At 47.7% G+C, this 22,817-nt stretch overlaps 1 protein-coding gene across 3 annotated transcripts in view; it reads right to left on the reverse strand.

Moving 5' to 3' along the window:
* The window catches only part of LOC146859938 (mucosa-associated lymphoid tissue lymphoma translocation protein 1-like), a 1,299,471-nt gene that overhangs the window by 746,934 nt on the left and 529,720 nt on the right, over window positions 1–22,817 (reverse strand). For all 3 annotated transcript variants that reach the window (XM_085643681.1, XM_085643683.1, XM_085643682.1), the window contains one exon: window positions 3,630–3,738. In XM_085643681.1, coding sequence (XP_085499807.1) covers window positions 3,630–3,639 — 10 coding nt within the window. In that variant the 5' untranslated portion in view covers window positions 3,640–3,738. The remainder of the gene's footprint in view (window positions 1–3,629; window positions 3,739–22,817) is intronic.

Genomic DNA, 22,817 nt, shown 5'->3' on the forward strand with positions numbered 1-22,817 from the left:
CTGGTGCAAAAAACTAGGGCCCTGAAAGGGATTCCCATCCCCTGGAAATCAGTTCACAGAACTGGGAAGATGGGTGGGGGGGTAAGGAATCTATAACTAATCTATGTCTCTTACATATATATCGTTACCGAAGGTAAGTAACTTGTTCATCTGAAAGAGACAATTAGTTATAGATTCCTGACCTTAGAATAGATACCCCAGCAATACCAACCCCGGAGGTGGGTCTGCGAACTAAGTTCACACAGGAAGTCCTGGAGAACAGAATGACCAAAGAAGCCGCCTCTCCCGGCTTGGCTGTCCAGGCAGTAGGGTCACGTGAACGTGTGCAGAGATGCCCACGCCTGACAGATGTCATTAAGGGGGATTCCCCGTCAAAAAGCAGTGGTAGCTACCGTCGCCCTGGTAGAATGGGAGCGCAGTCCCACTGGAGGCTCCTTCTTTGCCAAAGAGTAGCAAGCTTTGATGCAAAAAACGACCCACCTGGAGATGGTCCGTTTGTGCACAGCCCGACCTTTCTTGGTGCCCACGTAGCCAACAAAGAGCTGGCCATTCACCCAGAATTGTTTGGTGCGATCCAAATGAAAGGAAAGCACACATTTTGGATCCAGGCGGTGGAGCCTCTATTCCTCTTTAGAAGGATGCAGAGGCGGGAAGAAGGTGGGCAAAGTGATGGTTTGGCCAATGTGAAAGGAAGTAACCACCTTGGGAAGAAACAAAGGTCTAGTTCTTAGGACAACCTTGTCCGGATGAACAGCCAGAAAGGGAGGCTTGGAAGAAAGTGCTTGAAGCTCACTCACCCTGCAAGAAGAGGTGATGGCAATCAGAAAAGCAGTCTTTAAAGTAAGAAGTCTGAGAGGCACATATCAGATAGGTAAGAACCAAGTTCAAGTCCCACTGAGGCATTACGAAGGGAACAGGAGGAAAAAGATTTAAAACAGGGGACTTGTAAAGAGAAGTCTGATCAGGAAGCCTGAGAAAGGCTGAAATGGCTGAGAGATAGTCCTTAAGAGTGCCCAAAGCAGAGCCCTGCTGGGACAAAGAAAAGACGAACAAGAGAACCTCAGAAAGAGTGGCAGAAAGGGGATCCACAGCCTTTGCAGTGCTCCATGCCACAAATGTGTTCCATCTGCAGGCATATACCGTCTTAGTGGAGGGCTCCCAAGATACCATCACAGACTTCGGCAGTGTCAACTAAGTTCAAACCAGGAAGTCCTGGAGAACAGAACAGCCAAAGAAGCCGCCTCTCCCAACTTGACTGTCCAGGCAGTAGTATCAGGTGAATGTGTGCAGAGATGCCCACGTAGCTGCCTGACAGATGTCATGTCCAACGCTACCATCCAGTCCCCAGGGTCGAGGGCAGTCCGGACCTGAGCTAGCGTCAACATTTTGAACTTCTCCTTCCGTAGGAAGCGGTTGACGTTCCTGAGATTCAAGATAGGACACAGGCCTTTGTCCTTCTTGGACACCAGAAAGTAGTGGAAATAGCAACCACGAACTACTACTGTCCCAGTCGAGGAGGTGATGGCGTAATCCTGCCACCCACTGGCGATTGGTGGCCCTGAAAAGTCGGACTAGGAGGGGTTGTAGGCTGCTGCAGAGGGAGCTGTGGTGGATTGGCCCGCCCGCTGGCCCCCAGAACCATGGCAGTGGTTCCCATATCCCCGGCCACGCAGGAGCTGAACAGCTTGCGTCGGCCTCTGGCTCCGGGCGGGACGTGGCGGGGGACCTCTTCCGTAGCCACGAAAGGGGCGAAAAGCAGACTGCGCAGGGCGGGTGGTGGAGAGGACCAAGGACCTGGCCATAGCCCGAGAGTCCTTAAAGCGCTCCAACGCGTTGTCAGCCTGGTCACCGAATAGGCGACGGCCATCAAAGGGCATGTCCATAAGAGTGGATTGGACATCCCCTGAAAAACCAGTCGACCTGAACCAGGCGTAGCGTTGAAGGGTTACCGACGTGGAAATCGTCCTACCTAGCGAGTCAGCGATGTAAAGCCCACAGGGGATGGTAAACTTTGCTGCATCGCTCCCTTCGGCAACTGCATAGGAGAGTATGGCCCGGGCCTCCTCCATGCACTGGGGTAGCACTTGAGCCACCGTATTCCACACAGAGTGGGTGTAAAGGACAGAAATCAGTTTAATGGCCCAACAGACATGCAGTGTTTACCGACCGCAGTCCCAAGCTTGAGCAAGAAAACATCTTCTTCCCAAGATGGTCCAGATTTTTGGATTCCCTATTAGGTGGTGGGTTACGGAGTGCGCCTGTAGAGATGGAGGCTTGGACCATCAAGCTCTCAGGGGTGGGGTGTTGGGAGAGTAAAGTGGGGTCGCCCGGGGAAGGGCGGTGGCGTCGGGCAATCATCCTATCCACAGAAGCCCCTGTGTTGGTCCTGGACCAGGTCCCCAAAAGGATGTCAGTGAGGGCTTCATTAAACAGTAGCAGGGGCTCCGAAGAGCTCGCTGCCAGTTGAAGCACCTCTGTCAGGAGGTTAGGCCTGACTGCCACCGTAGGTAGCTCGAGGTTGAGAGCCTTGTCATCCCTACGCAACATCACTGCGTAAAACGCTTCCTCCTCCATAGCCACGGAAGGAGGAGACAACATGCAAAAGTCTGGTGAGGTATCCAGTCCACTCGCTTCCCCCAGTTCCTCTCTCCAGTCCAGGACATAACCCAACTGGTCAGTTAAAGGGTCTCCAGAACCCTCCCAGTCCTCCTCACCTTCCGTTAGCTGCCAATCTGGTCTAAAAGAGCCAGGGTAGAACAAAGGCACAAAAGTACCCGTCGGCGCCGAATTCGGCATCGGTTGAATACGGTTCAGCTTCATGTCTACATCGGGGTGGAGGCCGGGGTCGACGCCGGCTGGGGACACAACCGGCATCGGCCGCAGACGTGGAGCCGGTGGAATCGGCGCGGGGGGAGGTGTAATCAGGTCAACCGGCACCGATCTGGATCCAGGCTTGGATCGAAGGGCACCCTGGGTACCTGGGTCCGGAACTGCCGGCGTCGAAGGCCCAGAGCCCCCAGCCAATTTCGCTGGGCCCGAAGGTGCACCGGCGGAGTCGGGCTGCCCAAAGATGACATGCATCGCTTCGCAATATTGGCAAAGCTGGGCAGGGGTCGCTCCGGGTCCCTGGAAGGGGGGAAAATCGGAGTCAACCCTTCAGGCTTCGCATGTGGAGCCTCGGGAGGAGCACCACCCGAAATCCTCGTCGCGTCGGCTGACGGACGGGAGAAGTCGAAGAGCGACGATGCTTCTTCGACTTCTTCTTGTGCTTCGACTTAACTGAGGAGTGTGAAGACTTGGATGAAGACTGGGACCTGGAACGGCGCAGAGAGGACTGCCAAGTAGCTAGCGCGACGTCATCCCGGTGACCACGACGCCAACGGCGAATGTAGAGCCGACTGACACCACCTTTTGAAGCACATGGGTATTTGCTAGCGTAAAATTCTGACACCTGGAGGTAATTCTTAGGTAAGGAATCTATAATTGATTGTCTTTTTCAGCTATACGGATTAGGGGGGACAAGGAGACCTTTTTCAAGACAAGTAGATTTGCGCTGCATTTTGTCCATGTGACAAGTCGATTTTTTTTTTATTCCACATCCCTGTGCTGTACATCAAACAGACACTTACCTCTTAGCATGGCTTGGTCATCAGCTGACCCAACAAGACATCAGCATCATAATATTTTTCTTCCTCTGGCTGGCATACTAATCCAGTAAGTGAAAGACACATCAAGGTTCTGAGGAGTTAAACACAGTGACAACAGTCAAAAGTAAGAATGCACGCGCACACACACACACACACAAATGTATTTAAACATCTTTACTTGAACATTTTCCCAGGTATCAGATAAACATTACAAATATTCATTTCCGGTGAGGGCCAATTTTCAGAGCTTAAAAAGCAAGTCATTACACTTTCATTCAACTTCTACAACTGATCCAAGTGGTTATGTATAAAGTACATGTGCACGCTGTGTCATGCTTTAGTATACCTCATGCAGTGTTAAGTGCAGCACTGTATATGGGTTCAAATGGGATTTGTGTAGTTCAGCTCTCGGGTGTGTCCACCCTGGGTGTTCTTATTTGGGTGGTAGCCTTTGCATGCGCTGCGCTTTTTGCATAGTTCGCTAACACTCTCTGTCTCCACTGCTAGGAAGCTGCCCACTAATTCTTGCTATTGATCAATCAGTAGTTTCTGTTTTTTCTTTTTATTGACTTTTATGGAACATTTCACAGTAATACATAATACACATCATACAGAAAAGAATCAGATTATATGGCGTTACCACTTCGCATACGTTACATGGACATCACAAATATGACTACTAGCAGTAAAATTGTTCCCAACCTATACATCACATCTATTATCAATGGGATTGACCTTACGGATTAAGATCTGCTATCAAACCATTATACTGCTGCCTAGGTCTCTACTTTTAAACCGCATGTCCTGCGTAGTCATTGGCGAACCACTTCTAAACAATTCTACTCGTCTTCTCCCAATTCATCAGTGACATTTGTAGCTAGATATTTTTTATACAAACACCAGAAACCTGTTGGGCGGTTTTGTGGGGTCAACAATTCACTTTATAATTCGGAATGTGTGTTACACTAAAGCATGTCATTAGCCCAGGGTGCCTTTAAGGGGACTGGCCCCCGCAACCAACACAGCGCAACTCTGCGTTTAGCGAGAAGTAAACCTAGCGACATTAGTTTCCTAACATCTTTCTTCAGAGGCTTAGTATATCCCAATAAAGCAACCAGCGGATCTGGGGAGAGACACAGCCCTGCTATTTCGTTTAATTCCTGAAACATTTGTCTCTAAAAATCAGCAACATGCGGACATAGCCATGCAGTATGCAGAAAACTGGCTCGGTCTTCTCCGCATCGTTCACAGCTATCCGAATCCCTATGGCCATATCTGTGTAGTCTCTCCGGTGTGCAATACGCCCTATTTAAGAACGTAAAATGTATTAGTCTGTGTCTCCCGTTTAACAAGACTGTCTGTGTTACCTCGCAACAATACCTCCACATGTTATCGTCCAGTGTCACCCCAAGATACAATTGCCACTCAATCCTAACTTTGGAACATTGTTTAAGTCTAAAATCCTGTGACATATCGTATATGTTAGAAACCAGCTTGTTAGGAAGTTTAGAGCGCAGTAGAAAAGAGAAGGTGGGGAGCTCTGGAGGCTCCTGGAAGTCGTTACCGAGAAGCGCATGTAGTGCGTGCCTGACCCTAAAAAAATTAAATTGTGTGAGCGAAGTGAGCTCTTGTCTATTTGCAGCGACCTCCTCCCACGTGCAGACCCTGCCTTTCTCGAATAAGTCTCCCACAGTGAGGATGTGAAGAGCCCTCAGAGACTGGACAACCCCGCCCTTGGCACTCATTGGAAGCCAATGACACCACCCCACTGGCAGAAGGGGGGAATACAGCAGAGCACTAGCCTGGTTTTTCAGTAAATCATGCCATGCATGTACAGTCGAGTTGATAAGAGTCCAGTACTCCATTTTGTCTATTGGGAGTCTGGGATTTTCACTGTGGGAGAGGGTCAGGTTCCACTGCAACCTTTTCGATTTGTAAAAGTGGGAGATTGTGCAGGCCGTGAATCTAGAAATTAGCGCGTGAGCTTTGAGCGAATGTGTAATAAAGTTCTAGATCTGGAGCCCCCAGCCCTCCCATGGAGTAAGGTAATGTGAGAGTTTCCATTTTAACGCGCGTGCTATTACCGGCCCAACCAAGTTTTAAAATAAGTGCACGCAGCGTCTTGAAAATGTATTTCAGGACTACCATTAGAATATTAACAAAGAGGAATAGGATTCTAGGCAGAATAATCATCTTCATCAGGGAAATGCCACCCACTAATGAAAACGGAAGGCAGCTATCAATAGCTTCTTCGAGCTTAGAAATCGCTTTGCCATAATTTTCCCTGATGACTAATTCCGAGTCCAAATGTACTTGCACCCCTAAATACTGCACTGAGTCAGACGACCATTGTAAAGGAAAATCCAAGGTAATCGGTGTTGTGACTGGCGTTAATGGAAATATTATAGATTTATTACAATTTATTTTTAGTTCAGAAACCACGAATTATCGGGGTCAAGTTAGATTCTGGCGGATTGTAAAGGACTGAAACCAGTTTAAGAAAGATCTCGCCCACACCCAGTCTCCCCAGCACTGCCATCATGAATGCCCATTCTACAGAATCGAACGCTTTCTCTACGTCCGAAAACACTGCAGCAGCATTAATATCGGGTCTGACATGCTGAATAGCCCCAAACACTGGGGCCTGGCGCAAACGCTGACTGTTGTGGACTAACAAAGGTCAGAAGAAGAGGTGCCAGCCTGTTAGCCTAGATTTTAGCAAATATTTTAGTGTCTACGGTGAGGAGAGAAAGAGGTCTATAAGACGAGCACTCTTGTGGAGACTTTCCCGGTTTAAGCAAGGTTACTATTAACGCCTCCCTCATTGAAAGTGGCAATATGTCCATCTCCCCTATTTCCTTGAACAGTGTGTTCAGATGTGGGACCAGCAGCTCTTTGAATACCGTATAAAAGGACCCTGTGAGACCATCATGACCCAGGGCACTCCCCTTTCGCATGGAGTTCAATGCCACCTGAATCTCGGAGGAATGGAGAGGGTTTATCAAATATTCACTATGTTCATTAGTAAGCCAGGGAAGCTGTACATGCTCTAAGTATTCTAATATAGTGTTATTGTCTGGCACCATTTGGGAACTATACAAGTTCTTGTAGCATCTGCTCAATCGATTTGCAATTTCAATAGGGTCTCTCAGTAGACTCCCATCAACCTGAAGCAACTCCGCTACAGCTCCAGATTCTCTTTGGCATCAGGATGGAGCCGCTAACACTGACCCTGGTCTATCACCTTCCCCATAGGTTTTAGCAATTGCGTACTTCCCCATGTGTTTTATTTCACTATCTGCTTCTTCGTGGTATTCCTCAAGTGTTTACTTCAGTGCCTCAGAGACTTGGGGATTATTCCCGCCCAGTGCCTCCCGCTCCAGTCTACCCGGCTGGCTGTAGAGTCTCGAAATCCTACCTCTGATGGACCGAAGAACTCCTGCATGTTTGATTGCCACCCATCTTATGTACACCTTAAATGTCTCCCAAACAGTTAAGTGCTCTACCGAGCCAATATTAATACAAAGAATTCTGTAAGAGCCGTAGCCAGCTCAGCCCTGAACGAAGTGTCTAAAAAGTGAATACGGAGGAAACCTCCATGTGAAAGGGGGAGCCCTGCTCGGTGGAACCTCCACCTCTAACATTATAGAAGAGTGGTCAGAGAATGAGCGTGGTAATACCTTGCACTCCCGCACGCGGGGAAACAGCGCCCCCAAAATCGTCAATAGTCAATTCTGGTGTGGATATCGTGGGGGGCAGAATACTGTGTGTATCCTTCCATCCCAGGAGACCTGGCTCCCCAAACATCAGCCAGGTCCAGCTGTGAAGCTGTGTCATATATAGTTTTAGCAGCCGCTGTTGGGCGCCAGGGAGGGCCCCTGGAGCGATTCAGAAGAGTGTATAATACACAGTTAAAATCCCCCCCCCCCTAATAGTTGTGGTTGAGAAGAGATTTCACGCAAATGTGCACATAATGATTTATAAAACTAAGGGTCATCGTAATTGGGCCCATATATGTAAACAACCTGTAAATCTAAGCCTTTCCCATAACACCTAGATATTGCCTCTCTGCCATTAGGATTAACTGCCCGCTCATCAAGTGAGAGCCCTGATTTTGGGTTAACCCAGGTGAGAAGCCCCTGGTCATGTGAAGTGAACCCAGCAGCCTGATATGCACCAAAAAGCCTTTTTCTAGTGAGCATATTGCTATTGGGCGCTAGATGCGTCTCTTGAAGCAATGCGACGTCTACCCCATGCCTTTTTAGATAAGCCAAAATCGTATGCAATTTTCTGAAATCATTCAATCCTCTCACGTTCCAAGTTATAAAACATAGTTTGCCCCATGCCCATGCCGTTTCGCATTGTCATTTGTGCCTTTTTCGCAGTGCATCGGTTGTCATCGCTATTCTAAGTAATCTGATTGAAAATATCACAATGACCATGCAGATGCAAACAAAACAAAACCCCCTCCCACCCCCTTTCCACACCATGCTTTACCCAACTGAGCATAGATGGTCTGCAACCCACCCATCCAATACTAAACATTGCATTCATTTAAACAATAGCAATTATACATAGAAAAACGTTTTTAGTTGTTAACCATACAGTTTGTAACACATGGGGGTGGATATTACTGGCGAACGCACCAACAATTGCCAACACAGCCCCCCCCCCCCGCCTGTCTATAGTGTAAGTCACTCTGAGGGGTGTGCAACCCTCCCAAAGGTCCATGGAAAAAGTCTATATGTGCAGAATTCCTCTCTTGTGAGGGTGTCGGAATCAAAGCAACAGGCTCCAGGATTGCTTAAGCTGACATACGTCACAGTTAGCTCTCGTTATGCAGCCAGTATTCCAGCTCCCCTTCAAACGTACCACTCAATTGGATTGCAGTCGTAGACCTCCCAATACACAACACCAAATTGCCTTTATCTATAGCCTTCTTTGACGGATCAGGGAGAAAGAGCCAGAGACACTGCGCCGTACCTAATCATTTTCATCCAGATCTCGTTGGAGCAGTGAGGCCGATCTGTCTCGCCCGTACCATTTCTCAGTGTGTCTGACTTGCCTAACTCCTTGAGGGCCTTTTGGAGGGCCTTGGGGTCCGAAAAGATTTTGTCTTTGCCGTTCATCACTTTCAGCTTTGCCGGATATAGCATTGCGTACTCCATGTTTTGTTTCCTTGATCTAGGTTTCATCGGTGCAAACTATCTTCTCGCCTCCTGAACCTTCATCATGAAGTCTGGAAACAGCTAGTGATCATTCCTCAAAGTTCAGATTGCCCAGTTCTCTAGCTTTTTTCAATGCAGCATCTCTGTCCCTATAGTTGAGTAGTTTTGCTATCACTGTTCTCGGAGGGGCAGAGAGCAATGTGCGCGTTTCACAACGAACATGGCTGAAAAACTATCTCTACCTAGCAAGGTGGTAAGCAGCTTCTCCACGAATATCTCCATATTTCCTGTTGCAGTGGACTCAGGAAGACCAATAATGCGTAGAATGCTGCGCCTGGACCTGGCTTCCAAATCCTCTGTTTTATCTTGCAGTGCCGCTATGATTTCCCCATTTGCCTTTATATGTTGTCCGTATCTGTTTGGGCTTCCTCCACCTCAGATACCCGGCGTTCGGCCATGTCCGGAAGTTCCGAGTGCTTGTCTAGCCTCTCGGCATGCTGCCCATTCTATAGGATAATGAGTCAATTTTTCCATCAACCGTTGATAAGCTTTTCTGCATCAGCGCCAATATTTGTCATATGTCTCCCCCATGTTCTTTAGGCTCCGCACCGGATTCCAATGCCGCAGAAACGGTGGTCTCCTCCCTCTCCCTATGCCTAGACTTGCGCTGTTCGAATTGCAACTTGGGTTGTGTCTTGTCCAACTTCCCCATAATGACGCAGTGCCCACCAATTACAAACCAGCCAATTCAACCCAGTAACTCTTAACCTGTGGAGTGGTAATTGCGCCCTCACACCAGACCTTCACCTCAAGGTAAGTCTGTTAGTGTTCCTCAAGAGAAATGACCTCCCTTTATATTGTTCTGTTGGGAGCTAGTCGCAAGTCAGGCCGAATCGCCGTCGAGGGGAAGGCAGCTGTGCAGCCCAACAGAGGAAAAGTACTCCAATTCCTAAAATGGCAGACCACCGTGATTAGGCGTTGGGGATGGCGGCCCGATCACACTTGAACGCCTCCGTGTATCAATGGTGCAGCACTTATCCAGTTTGCTTCCGCTCACAGGGCCTACTCCAAGTGTTTATTCGCGCTCAGATGGTGAGGCCCAAAGTAACTCCTACATCCCCAGGGCCCCAGTGCACTGACCTCTCTGTGCGAGCCGCATGTCCACGCTGTATTGTTCCCTCGTTGACCAATCAGCCAGGTGAGACTGCAGGACACGGAAGCAAGTGCGGTCGTGGCCCTGCACCACAATTAGCCCCCGGTAGGCCTCGGCAAAGCAAGTCCCCTCCGGGAGTGCTCAAACCAGCACCCTTTACGATCGCAGACAACATACTGTGGCACACTTTGGAGAGTACCGGCAGGGGGACACAGTCAACTTATCTTCCCCCGGGTACTGTCGTTCAGGTGATATCCCAGCTCAGGCCCAGTTCAGAATAGTTCCCCGGCAGCTCAGCTCCGTGCAATGCTAGGCCGACAGTCGGAGGCTCCTCTACTGCTCGCCTGCGGAGTCCTTCAGGCTATTCTTGGCATCATTGGAGAGTGCTTTCCCGGTTGTATTGAGGGCGCTGCTTTCTGTGCAATTTTCCCCGAGAGTGAGGCGGATTATTGCCAGATCGATAAGGCGGTTAACGGAGCTTTCTTAACGAGCGGCCATCTTAGGACCAGGCAAACTCCGCTCCCCCCACACTAGTGATTTTCTACGTATCCCCCAGCACTGATATTACACACATGATTACAAATCTTTCTACAATTAAATTTAAAGCATGGGGGTGGCTTAGTAAGACAGCAGAATACTGGTATTTTGGTAAGGATCCTATAATCCCCTCAAATTATTGAACATACTGCGCTATGTGGACTGCCCTATGTCAGAAATCCATCAGCAAGTGCCTTTAGAAGCAGTAGGGAAAATGAAGATTTGAAAAACATGGTATGATAGTGTTAATTTAATTAAGTAAAAATAAGCCTTTCTGGTGGGGTCGAAGTTGCAAGGTCACAGCTGGCAGAGTGACATCAGAACTGGAGAAGACTACACAGAGTAAGGAGATGGCTGATGCCTGCGAGTGCACGGTTGGTTATAAACCTATTATTGCACGAGTTGTGGTGAATGATGAAGGGGACTAAAGAGGCACAGAGTGGAGAAGGCAAAGATGAGCAACAGTGGTGGGAGTGAGGCCCATAGCGTTGTGGGATTTGAACCTGGAACCTTTAAAGGTGGCACAGCAGATGGACACTTCACACACACACAACGAGTTAGAGATGTGGTTGGAGATCAGCATAGGGGCTGCTGAGCAAAGAAAAGACTGAGGAGGTTCGACTGTGGCAAGCAACTGGCAGAGACAAAGACAGTGCTGGCAGGTGATTCATGTGCAGAAGAGCGCAAACTGAGTGAAGCAGTGCATGAGGGTGGAGATAAAGGCCAGAGAAGCCAAAGACAGACCAACTGAGAAAGTGATAAGCAAGGGCGGAGCCAACAAAGGTTGAAAAGAACACAATTCTTGACACAGGGGGAACAGTTTGGGAATGTGTGGTGCTCCTTGGCTGTACACAGACCAATGGGCATGTTATAGAAATGTTATGTTTGAACCTACTCTGACTGCATACCTATGGGGTCACAATTAACTGTGGCAAACTTCTGGTAAGACGTTGAGCTTACACAGCTGAGCTGTACTGTACTGTGGTGTTTCAGTGCTGGTGGCCTGAAGGAGTGATACCACTTTGAGATACCACCACATTCTGAAAGTTTGGTATGTATATTACAGAGTGTGAACGCCTACTGCAGGTTATACTGTAGTTTCCAAAAGTGCTGTCTCAGAGCTAGACTATGTGGAATTGCTGAGAGCGGTGGTGGGAAAGGAACTCAACCAAAAATAAGAGGTGCAAGGTGATGTGGCTTGTGGAACATATTAGAAGGAACATGGACTAATTCAAGAAGGTGCTGGCAAAGTGTAGAGATGTTCAACCCTCGAGACCAGTGAGACTCCTTAAACATAAAAATGGGATATGTCACCACCTTTGCCTAGACATAGGTACGCACAAAGCTGAAATACCTACACAAAGCTATACATTTATTTATATTCTGCAGTGTAGGGAGGTTTTACAGCATGGCAAAACACATTAAAAATATGTTATGAAGGCATGGGGTGGAACCATCAACAAGCTATACTATGATGGAAATTTAGAACTCGACAACAGTTTTAGAAACAAAAAGATACAGTCTACATCGAATTCCATCTGTTATGACGAGAAATGAGGAAGTTAATGAGAGATTACAAGCAACAGAAGAAACCATGGATCTAAAATGGAAAGAAATGAAGCAGCTTCTATATTAAGTTAAGTCTATGGAGATGCAAGTCTGTAACCTGGAGGAATGAGTGAAAGTTGGCCACACAATAATATGATGCTCTTGGGGTTCCCAGAGAAAATGAATGGCCCGTCGGTTGAACTCTTTTTGAGGACTGATTTCTGAACACCCAGAAACCCAATTGATTATCATCCTTTTTGCTACAATACAAAGGGCACATAGAGCTCCAGTGCCACGGCTGGACGCCCCATCTAAAGTTATATTTGCACAGTAATTATCAGGATAGAGACATCATCAAGCAGCAAATCAGAAGCGCGTGAGTACCTCATTATGAAATTTGATCAATCATGATTATCCCTGGCTATTCAAGATCGGTCCGGCACCTCTGTAAATTGGCTGGGAATACATGTGGTGGCTACTGGAGCGTAGGTGTTGAGACAGTGTATTTAATTTTTGATAAGACAGTTCTCACAACTACTTACAGACAAAGTTAGAACAGAGAAGGAGGTCTCTGCGGCTGGACCACATAGAGTGACTAGGCGGGTGTGCCAACTTTTGACATGCCTATTTGCATGGGAAGTAGAACCTTTGAAATGTAGAAAAAGAGCTAACTTATGAGACTTGGGCAGAGGTCAGAGATACAACACGTGGTTCCATGTATGCTGGCAACACCCAGTAGCCGTGAAAGGAAAACTGAAGGATCTCAACTTGAAATGTATGTTACCGTACTTTGTTATGCTTCTGATCATCCAGTTGAGCAAACTGCACTTCTTTAAGGCACCTGCGAGTGCCTGGGAATGGCTTCAAATGTAGAATGTGGCTATGCCTCAAGTGAGAAACTCTCAGACTCGCAAAGCTGCTGGTGCAGAGAGCAAAAAAGATACTATGTAACTGCAACAACTGTGGCACATTGATGCTACATGTCTGGCATTGGCAGAGTAGCAGAATCGTGGTCTGGGAGGATGGCAGCCTGGTAAGGAAAATGTATCCACAAGGGAAAGATGGTATTCCTTGAAGGATGTTGAGAAACAAAACAAGTATTATGCCTAGGAGATGAAGGAACCTAAGTTGATGTTACTCTTCAAAACATGCTAATAACAGTGCACAAAGGTAGCATTAGAGAATCAAGGGAGTGGGGTAGTGTAGGTAAAACACAGGAGACTGAGTGCATGGGGGATATGTGGGAATATGGTCAAGGAACAGCAATGAAAGATTAATGTCAACTGTTAATAGGTCGATGGTTAGGTGTCACCTTGGAGAGAGTAAGGGTCGGTCAGACAGTGAACTGTTTTTATAATTAATTTTTATTAGGTTTTTCATTAGCTTTTCAAAGAACAAAACTCAGGACTCAACATATATCCATTATTGTTTTCTGGTCAACCCAGTTCCTATATCAGTATTAACCAAACTTTAGTCCCAGTTGAACCAGCCCCAAAGTATCTCACCACTTCTGAATAAGATGGCAGTATGGGTGTTGTTCATGTGAACATATTCAATCACATCAAAGAGAAATGAAAATAGGAACATCCTTAAACAACCAAGGAAGGGGGCGTGGCTAGCAGCCGGAGAACATGGCCGCAGCTTAGAGAGGCTCCGTAACCCTCTAGTTGGCCCCGTCGATCCGTACAATAATCCGGCAGCCTTCTCGCCTGCAATTGAAGGCTGAGGTGGCGTAAGGCCCAAAGTGTCGGGCGATCGAGTCCAGGCTCGAAAAGACGGCTCGCTATGGCACTGGCAGCGAAGTAATCTACAGCGGCCTAGCGCGGCGAAGTGAGCCGGGACCTAAAGTTGGGAGTGTATCCGGCAGAGGCGAGTCGGCTTCTGAGGCGGATGGGAATGCAGGCGGAGAGCGGCTGGAGGCGGACAGCGTAAAAGCGGCAGCAGCAGCTTACTGGAGTGAGGCACACAATAACCTTCAGGCTCCGATTCCCTTGGGAAAGGCCCGGTAAGCGCCTCGGATTTGAATTTCGCCGCCGCTCCGCGGGCTGCAGGCGCCTCGCGCTGCTGCCGGGAGTGGGCGGGCAATAGTGGCACTGTCGGCCGTTCTCCCCTCACTGTGACTATCCGCTCTTTGTATCAGAAGTTAACATCACCCTGACTTGCCGCAATATGTACTCCTAGACCGGCGTGGGGACAGTGGCAGCGCGCATCTCCCATAGTGAAGGGCGTCAGGGGAGATGCGATGATCAGCGCCATTTTGCTGGGCATCAAGTGATCGAGGGACACGGTGTCCCGGTACTGTCTTATCCACCTCAGTGGCGCGCACAAGACAATTTCCCAGGGCACAATGCTGGTCCAGAGAGAGTTAGAGGAGAGGTTGTGGGGTAGGAAAGGGGGTGTGAAAGCCGACAGGCCGCGTGGGCTTCGTTAGCTCGCAGGCAGGCGGCGGTGACCAGCACTCCTGACCTCCTCCCCCCCTAGGACTTTGTGTGCACGCATCCAGGCACTACAATGAGCACCAGAAATCCAAAAGGCTTTAACCAGTCCAAGCTGGGCAAATATGCATATGCTAAAGTGCAGACAGACCCATCATCCAAGGATGCTCCCTCGCCAGAAGACGCGAGTGTTGACGACAAACAAGAGGTGACTCTACAAGACATTATGACCACTCTGAACAAAGTGGACTCACACACTGGCACTTTGGCAGTGGATCTTGCCTTAATTCGTGCTGATTTCAATAAAGTGTCCACAAAAGTAACGGAGGTTGAAAATACTACGGCAACACTGACGGCCGATACGACCACCCTCAAAAAGCAAGTGCAGCAGCTCATGACGGACAATAAGTTACTTGCGGCAAAGCTGGAGGACCAGGAGGGGCAGTCGCGACGGAACAACATTTGCATTATTGGTGTGCCGGAACGGACAGGTGGCCCAGCTCTTGACCTGTTTGTTGAAGATTTAATCGCGACCCACCTTCAGCCACGTGGTCTGTCCAATTACTTCTCCGTCGAAAGGGCGCGTCGGGTCCCTGGAGGTAGGCCGAAGCCGGGGGCCCCACCATGCACGATATTGGCTCGTATTTTCAATTTTAGGGACAGATGCAATATTGCAAGCTGCTCGCACTTCTCCTCCATTACGGATAGACAATGCAACCATCACAATATTTCCAGACTATACTGCGACAGTCACGAAACAACGCCGAGGATTTCTCGAAGTTAAAAAGATTCTCCGTGATCGGGGAATCAAGTATTCCATGCTGTTTACGGCCAAATTGAGGGTGGAAGCTGAAGGCAGTGTGGTTCTTCATGTCGCCAGAGGATGTACAGGAATGGCTGGAGGGATGGCGTAAGGCCACCCGAACAGGAAGATCAGTAGGAAGCGACGCTCGACGCCGAGACCGTGAGATGGAGGAAGAACAGGAATAGACCTACGCAACGGAACGTGAAGTATGTTCAAGGGAAGCAGAGACTGAATGGACCACAATGACGACATTGGTGGCATCTGAATGTGTTTCGGGCCTTTGGGACCATCCTACTGTTACCAGCAGGGACTGCCGTGGAACTGCTGATGGACAGGAACTTTTCTGACTGTTTATGGAGGCATGGACCAACCATGACAAGAACACTGTATCCTTAAATAACTTGACTGACTCGGTCGGATAGCCAATGGGGAAGGCGGCGATTGGTACAGGTTGGGGGGGGCGGGGGGGCTCTAGGGCTCTAGGAGGCAGAGGAAGCTTACTCTCGCCCCCGCCGAATGGTAACTGGGAAGGGTAATAAGCACTCTGCACAGTTGGGGTGGCAGGTAGTTTTAAATCCATCAAGCAGGGAGGTGGGTGGGTAGGGAGGAACTGGTATTTTGGGTATTTCATGTTATTAGTTACGATTTTCACAAGGGTGAGACTGGCACACTACCTATCAGATATTGATCTTTGGATATGCTATGGTAATGATCCTGTGACAATACATGTTGCCCGTGGCAAAAGGGGCTGATGCAGGAACAACGAGAGTCTAGTTCGCAGACACCCCTGGTGATAACTCCTTTGTCGCTGCTTACATGGACTAGGACATAAGATAAATAGGGGTTTGGTTCTACAATATTTAAAGCGGTGTGCACCGGCGGTGGCCCTGCTGCAAGAGACATTTAGTGGGCTCGGCCTGCAGGGCAATGGACCTTTGGGGGTTTCAAATGGTTGTGCACTCTGAGTTCTCTTCTGGTTCGAGGGGTGTCGGTATTTTAGTGCGTAAACACTTTCCTCTAGTAATTGAGCAAACTCGGACAGACGACCAAGGTCGAATTGCGGCTATTACATGTCAGGGGGAAGGGAGACTGTTCAATATAGTGTCAGTATACATCCCTCCAGCCCTTCATTCAGTGGCCCTCCCAGCACTTAGTGCATTTCTATTGGATCTCACAGCAGGGGAAATGCTAATTGGTGGGGACTTTAATGCTATAGTTGATGGAACCCAGGATCGGCACCCCCCCAAGATGAACTCGGCAGACACTACTCGTAAGGAGGGATTTTAGATGCCCTCGGGCTTACAGATGCATGGAGATATAGACACCCAGAAACACGGCAATACACTTTTCAGTCAGGGGTACACAATAGTCTCTCCCGAATCGATTATTTCTTGACAGCCGCAGATAGCCTCAAGAATGTGGTAAACATTGAGATCCGTCCTATAGGTATCTCGGATCACTCTCCACTAACATTGACATACACGAATCATCACAAGGCAAGGCAACGTATCTACCCCATATATCCTGGGTATCTACGTGTCCAAGATTTCAAAAGACATTGTTACAGAAACATGTCACTATTTCCAGGAAAACGTCTCTTCGGTTCAATTCCCTAGCACTCTTTGGGAGGCGTATAAAACGGTTGCCCGTGGTCAGGCCATCTCCTCTATTGTAGGTCACAAGAAAGAGAAACAAGCAGATTTAGACACTATACAACCTGAACTGATTAGTGCGAATAACCAGCACGCACAGAATCCGTCACCAGAAACATCCCAAACCTTGCGTATTAAAAATTTGTGAATTTAGGGAATATCAGCTCCGGATGGCTCACTGGTGGCTGCACCGGAAGACACAGTGAATACATTGGCCGGGTATTTCGAGCGGGTGTACACGTCACAGACAACTATAGCGACGGATGAGTTTCAAACTTACATTAAAGATATTAATATGCCTAAGCTGTCCCCAGAGGCGGCTCTCAAACTAGAGGCTGACCTAACGAGCAAAGAACTGCAGATGGCTATCAGCTCCCTACAATCGGGGAAAGCGGTGGGACCTAATGGTATACCCATTGAACTATACAAAAAGTCTGCCGATACGACTGCTCCAGATCTTTTAAATATGTATCTTGGGAGTCTGGAGGCAGGGGAGCTCCCGCAAGATCAGCAAATGGCCACCATAGTGATGATCCCAAAGCCTGGTAAGCCTCCCGAGGAATGCACTTCCTATCGCCTGATATCATTAATCAATGCAGAAGCCAAAATACTAGCCAAACTTCTAGCGACGCGATTGACCCCACATCTTGCGGCCCTAATTCACCCAGATCAGTCTGGGTTTATGCCAAATAGAAGCACGGCTCTTAACTTGCGGCGGCTGCATGGGAGTGTTGGCTCGCATGCCTTATATTCAGGAACCGGCGGTCATCCTCTCCCTAGATGCACGGATGGCGTTCAACATGGTGGAATGGCCATATCTTTTTGCAGTCCTTAGACACTTAGGCTTTGGCCCAAAATTCTGTGCATGGATACAGCTACTATACACTAAACCCCTAGCGCACGTAGTGGCCAATGGACATGTATCTAGGGATTTCCCGCTGACACGTGGAACGCGCCAAGGGTGTCCACTATCCCCGTTACTGTTCGCACTTGTGTTGTAACCACTGGCGGCATGGATCAGAAGGGAACAAATGATCTGTGGGCTCAGGTGGACACAGAGCTGGGAAGACCGCATCTCCCTATATGCGATGATGTGTTGTTATATCTAACATCCCCTAGGCGGTCCGTTTTGGTGCTCTTAAACATTTGCGAGATTTTTGGTCGGGTGTCTGGCTACACCATTAATTGGCCCAAATAGATTTTATTTATACTACATGGCCCACCGCCGTTGCTTCCCGAGGGTTGCCCGCTACAGATCACTGAGGCTACCTTCAAGTACTTAGGCATTCACGTGACACCCAAGCCTGACAAATTTTTTCAGAGAAATCTTAGGCCCCCCCATGGAGCGGTTTAGACGAGACATGACCTTCTGGCGCAATTTGCCGCTGACATTGCTGGGAAAGGCAGCACTTTTTAAAATGATGGCGCTCCCCCGATTTTTATATGTTTTGGAAAATACCCTGTTTCCCGTACCACCGAGCTACTTCAAATCAATAGCGACAGAAGTTTCCAGTCTGTTATGGGGGAATAAACCAGCGCGCATTGCACAAGACAAGTTGGTCAGGAGCTGGTATGATGGTGGTATAGCCCTTCCAAAAATACAATTGTACTACTGGGCAGCTCAATTAAAAGTAATTAATTGCTGGATACATGCTCCCCAGACAGACCCAGCATTTCAGGCAAATAGGCAAGGGCTGGGAGAGGAATGGGTCATGTCAGTGCTATATAACAGAAATAGATCCAAATTACTAGTTGGGCCAACAGCACACACAGTTAACATATGGTATGCGGCACATGCCAGGTTAGGATGGCGTGGGGTCATCACACAAATGACACCACTCTGGAATTCACAACGGCTTGGGCGACTCAGAAACAGTAAAGGGTTTAGCAAATGGGATGCAATAGGCATATCTACGGTGGGTAAGCTCTGGAGGAAGGGCGAAGTGGTCCCGTTTGAACACCTGAGGGTGCAATACGAGCTTGCCTCCTCGGAGATTTATAGCTACATACAGATCAGACACGCACTGCAGGCGGTCTTAACGTCAGGTACCATCCTACCGGAAGCTACTCCTCTGGAGGACAGATTGTTGACCGAGTATATGCAAAAAAGGGCCACCTCCCTCACCTATCGTAAGTTGATTAACAATTTGCCGGACCCCATGTTGGCACTTAGACAAAAATGGTCCCTGGATTTGGAAGAATTTGATGATACGGATTGGCAGGGGGCACTATCGTCCCCTCGTGAGGTTGCAATACCTTCGCGGCTAAGGTTGATTCAACTCAAAATACTCCACCATACATATTACACTAGATTGACCCTCTACAAAATAGGGACGGCTTCACATCAGTTCTGCCTGCGAGACTGTGGGGAGGAGGGCACTTTCTATCATACTATATGGGAGTGCTCGAAGATTGTGGGGTATTGGGTTAAGATAATGAGGACTGTATCACAAACTGTGGAGGTGTCATTGTTAACAGAGCCGAAGAGATGCCTGCTAAACATGTGGGAACCAAATGATCTTAGCCGTCCAGTGCAAGACTGGGTAACGTTGGGACTGATGTTTGCTAAGCGGAATATTGCAAGGAGGTGGAGTTCAAGAGAGTCACCTACATTATAAGAGTGGTGTAAAGATATGGATGAAGCTTTGGTGGTGAAGAGGGCAGCATATGTACATCGGGGATGTCCTAAAAAATGGGGAAGAGTTTGGGGAGCTTGGAATAAATTCAGAGGCTATATCTGTGAATTACCAAGCATGGAAACTGATCAGATGTCCGATTAAAGGGGGAGGGGGCGGAACAGAGTTTGCATAATGTCAATGGGATCATTCCTGATGTCACGGGTATTAATGATGTACGCAATGTTGATGAAATTTGTGCCAATGGATGATGAACAATATGTCTATCATGTGATTTTATGGTGCCCTAAGTTTGAAATAAAATATCTTACAAAAAAAACACCAAGGGACCTTTCTTAACCTCTGCTACAAGCATTTTGGTGATCTGGGTGGGGAAAGGTAGAGAGACCCACAACTTGGTTCTTTCGCAAGTGCTTCCAATGCCAAGGTGGAAACAAACCCTCAGCAAATACTTCTGGGGTGGGGGAGGGGAAGAGGGGGTGATGTCTGCACTCTTAGCTTATGTTGTGGGTTCCATCCACCATTTGTGGCGAAAGTGGGATGTGTGCTCTTTCTTGACCACATTTTTGCAATTGTCTATGTATGGTTTCTTGTTCAATTCCAGCCCGGTATTTCGCCAATCCCTCCCACTGTCGCACGCTTAGTCTCTGGGAGACTTCCTGGTCATGGCAATGCATTACTTCACCAGGGCTAAAGCAGAGTCCCAGTTTGCACTATTTCAGATCAAATAGTGAAAGACGCCTCATGCCATGTTCCAACTTTTCTGCAACAGTTTCCCAGAAATTATAATTGTCTGACAAGTCCAAACCAGGTGATAGAAATCTGCCTCGGGTGTCCCATCCCTGGGGCATGAACCACTAGCTGATTGGTGAAGCAAGCACAATCTTTAGAGGGGTCAGATATGTCCTGTGCAAGAAATGGAATGGCTGCAGCTTGAAATGGACATCAATAGAGAACAACCCAGGGTGTTCTAATGCCCTTTCCTAGTTCATGTTGTCAAGTTGTATGCCAGGTCTTGTGTCCATTTTCCCCTTAAATGACCAAGGTTCCCTTCTAGGTCAGCATGCAGTGCTCTGTAGAGTAGTATACCTCTAGGGTCAGCATTGTATGCATGGTATGATTAAGAACTGGTTTGACAGTAACCGTAGGGCTCCATCTGCTATGGATTTCCCCTATTAGCCCTCCATTTGCCAAGAAGCGACCCGAAGGGACACTTATATAATTTCGGCAAACTAACTCACCTCCCACCAGATAAAAAAAAACAGCAAAGAGTCAAGTTCTCAGTAGTGTCTTCGAGGTCATCTGTAGGGGACGTTCCCACGTTAGTAGGGCATTCTAGGAAGCATTACCATGTTGGTGAGGGGTATTCTGCCCATCATGCATACCAGCAGCTATTTAGAAAATGCAATACTAGTTTAAAGGACTTTGATTGCTCTTCTGATGCTTGCTTCAACAATATCCTGCATACCATAGAGCACCTGGATGCCCAGGTATTTTAAGGAGTTTGGCTCCCATTACAACTGCTGTCCTATTCACCTAGCTGTAGGTTCAAGGGTGTTTAGTTAAAGTGATGTACAGGACTTTGTCCAATTTACCTGAAGCCCTGAATTGTGGCCAATGGCTTCCAGGATGTGCGGGGAGACCAGTGTCTGGCTCCCGCACATAATCAGCATGTCGTCTGTGTATAGAGAGTTTCAAGCTCCACCGCTGCCACCTCAATGTCCCGTAATCCGCTCTCAGCCCTAAAGTTCAGTTTCTGACAGGAACCTACCAATGAGCTAAGGGGGTGGGGGGTGTTTTGTATTCAGAGGATAACTTGGTGGATTCCCAATGGAAGACTCAACTAATATCATGTTACATGTATCTGGATTGTCCCCTCAAGTCCTCAATATGTGTTATGGGTTTCCACTCTGTTCCTCGGATATGAGCCAAGCCAGCTTTCTAGAGGCCTAGTCACTTTCTACAGGGCTGGAGATTATATAATTTTATATAATCATGGCACATCAATTGGTGAGTTTATTGAATATGAAATGTGGTAGTCTAGCATGGTCCTTATCTTCTGCCCTTACTTTTCAAATCATTTAGTAAGAAAGGCATAAATGCTTCTCTATAAAGCCAAACTGAGATGTAAAGGTCATTCTTTTCCTATACGTGGTCACAATACAATCTCCTCTAGGTATTATCTTAAATTTCTTCCATTACTTAGTGTGCCTTCATTTGTTTTAAAGTAGTCAATCAATCTCTTTGTCTATATATATAGAACCTCCGTGCTTGGATTGCCAAATAACGGCGTCTATGTGAGATGTGCTATTATGGATTGTGATTAGAGTAGGTCTTGCCCAGATATTCAGCATATTGTAGTTTGCCACTATATACTTTGTCTAATCATATATGCAACTCATGAATAGGAGAATAAAACCAGCATTTAGCCAGGCCTGGGTATTTACTCCTCCATACATCTTCCAATGCCCAGTGTAGTTGCCAGTTTGTTAGCACACTGGCCACTTTCACTGATGGGACTGCATGCAACTGGGGTGGGAGCTGTCCACATGGCAAATTCTCAACTCTACTGAAGTCACCCAACAGTGAAGTATATCCTGTAAATGGGAACATGGCAGAAGATAGCACATCATTGAAATCACCCTGATTTGTGTTAGGGGGGTAAATACAGGCTAGTAGACTCTCTGTACCATTAAGTCTGCCTAATAGGATAACATAACTAGCTTCCATGTTTATTACCTGCTTTGCAATCTCAAAAGGGACCCCATGTCACCCTTACTAGAACCCCCTTCTAGCGAAGGGGGAGTCTGTGGTATAAAAAGGTTGGCCCATCCAGCACTGCCAGAGTTTGATAGCTTCCAAGGCCATTAATTGGGTCTCCTGAAGAAAGGTTATATCCACCCCAATGCAGAAGAAATACATGTGGATGTTGTGAGCTTTAGGTCAGCTATATAGTCCTCTCACATTCCAGGTCAACAGGTTATATATAATCAGCCTATTAGGGGATAGGGATCTAGCACGTGCCATGGTGCAGAATATCAGTCCGGCCACCGTCCCCTCATAGTCAGCCCCCCCTTCCCACCCTGCAAGGTGTGGGGCCCTATGCAAATTTAAACAGTCAACAACCAGTCTCACTGATCTCCCATTCCCAGGACAGGGCACCAACTACTCCCATCCAAAATCTGCAAACTTTAATTTGATAGGTAACAAACGTTGAGTTCCCTATTATGGGATTA

This window comes from Triturus cristatus, chromosome 3_1 (genome assembly GCF_964204655.1).
Source record: "Triturus cristatus chromosome 3_1, aTriCri1.1, whole genome shotgun sequence".
NCBI classification, from domain to species: domain Eukaryota; kingdom Metazoa; phylum Chordata; class Amphibia; order Caudata; family Salamandridae; genus Triturus; species Triturus cristatus.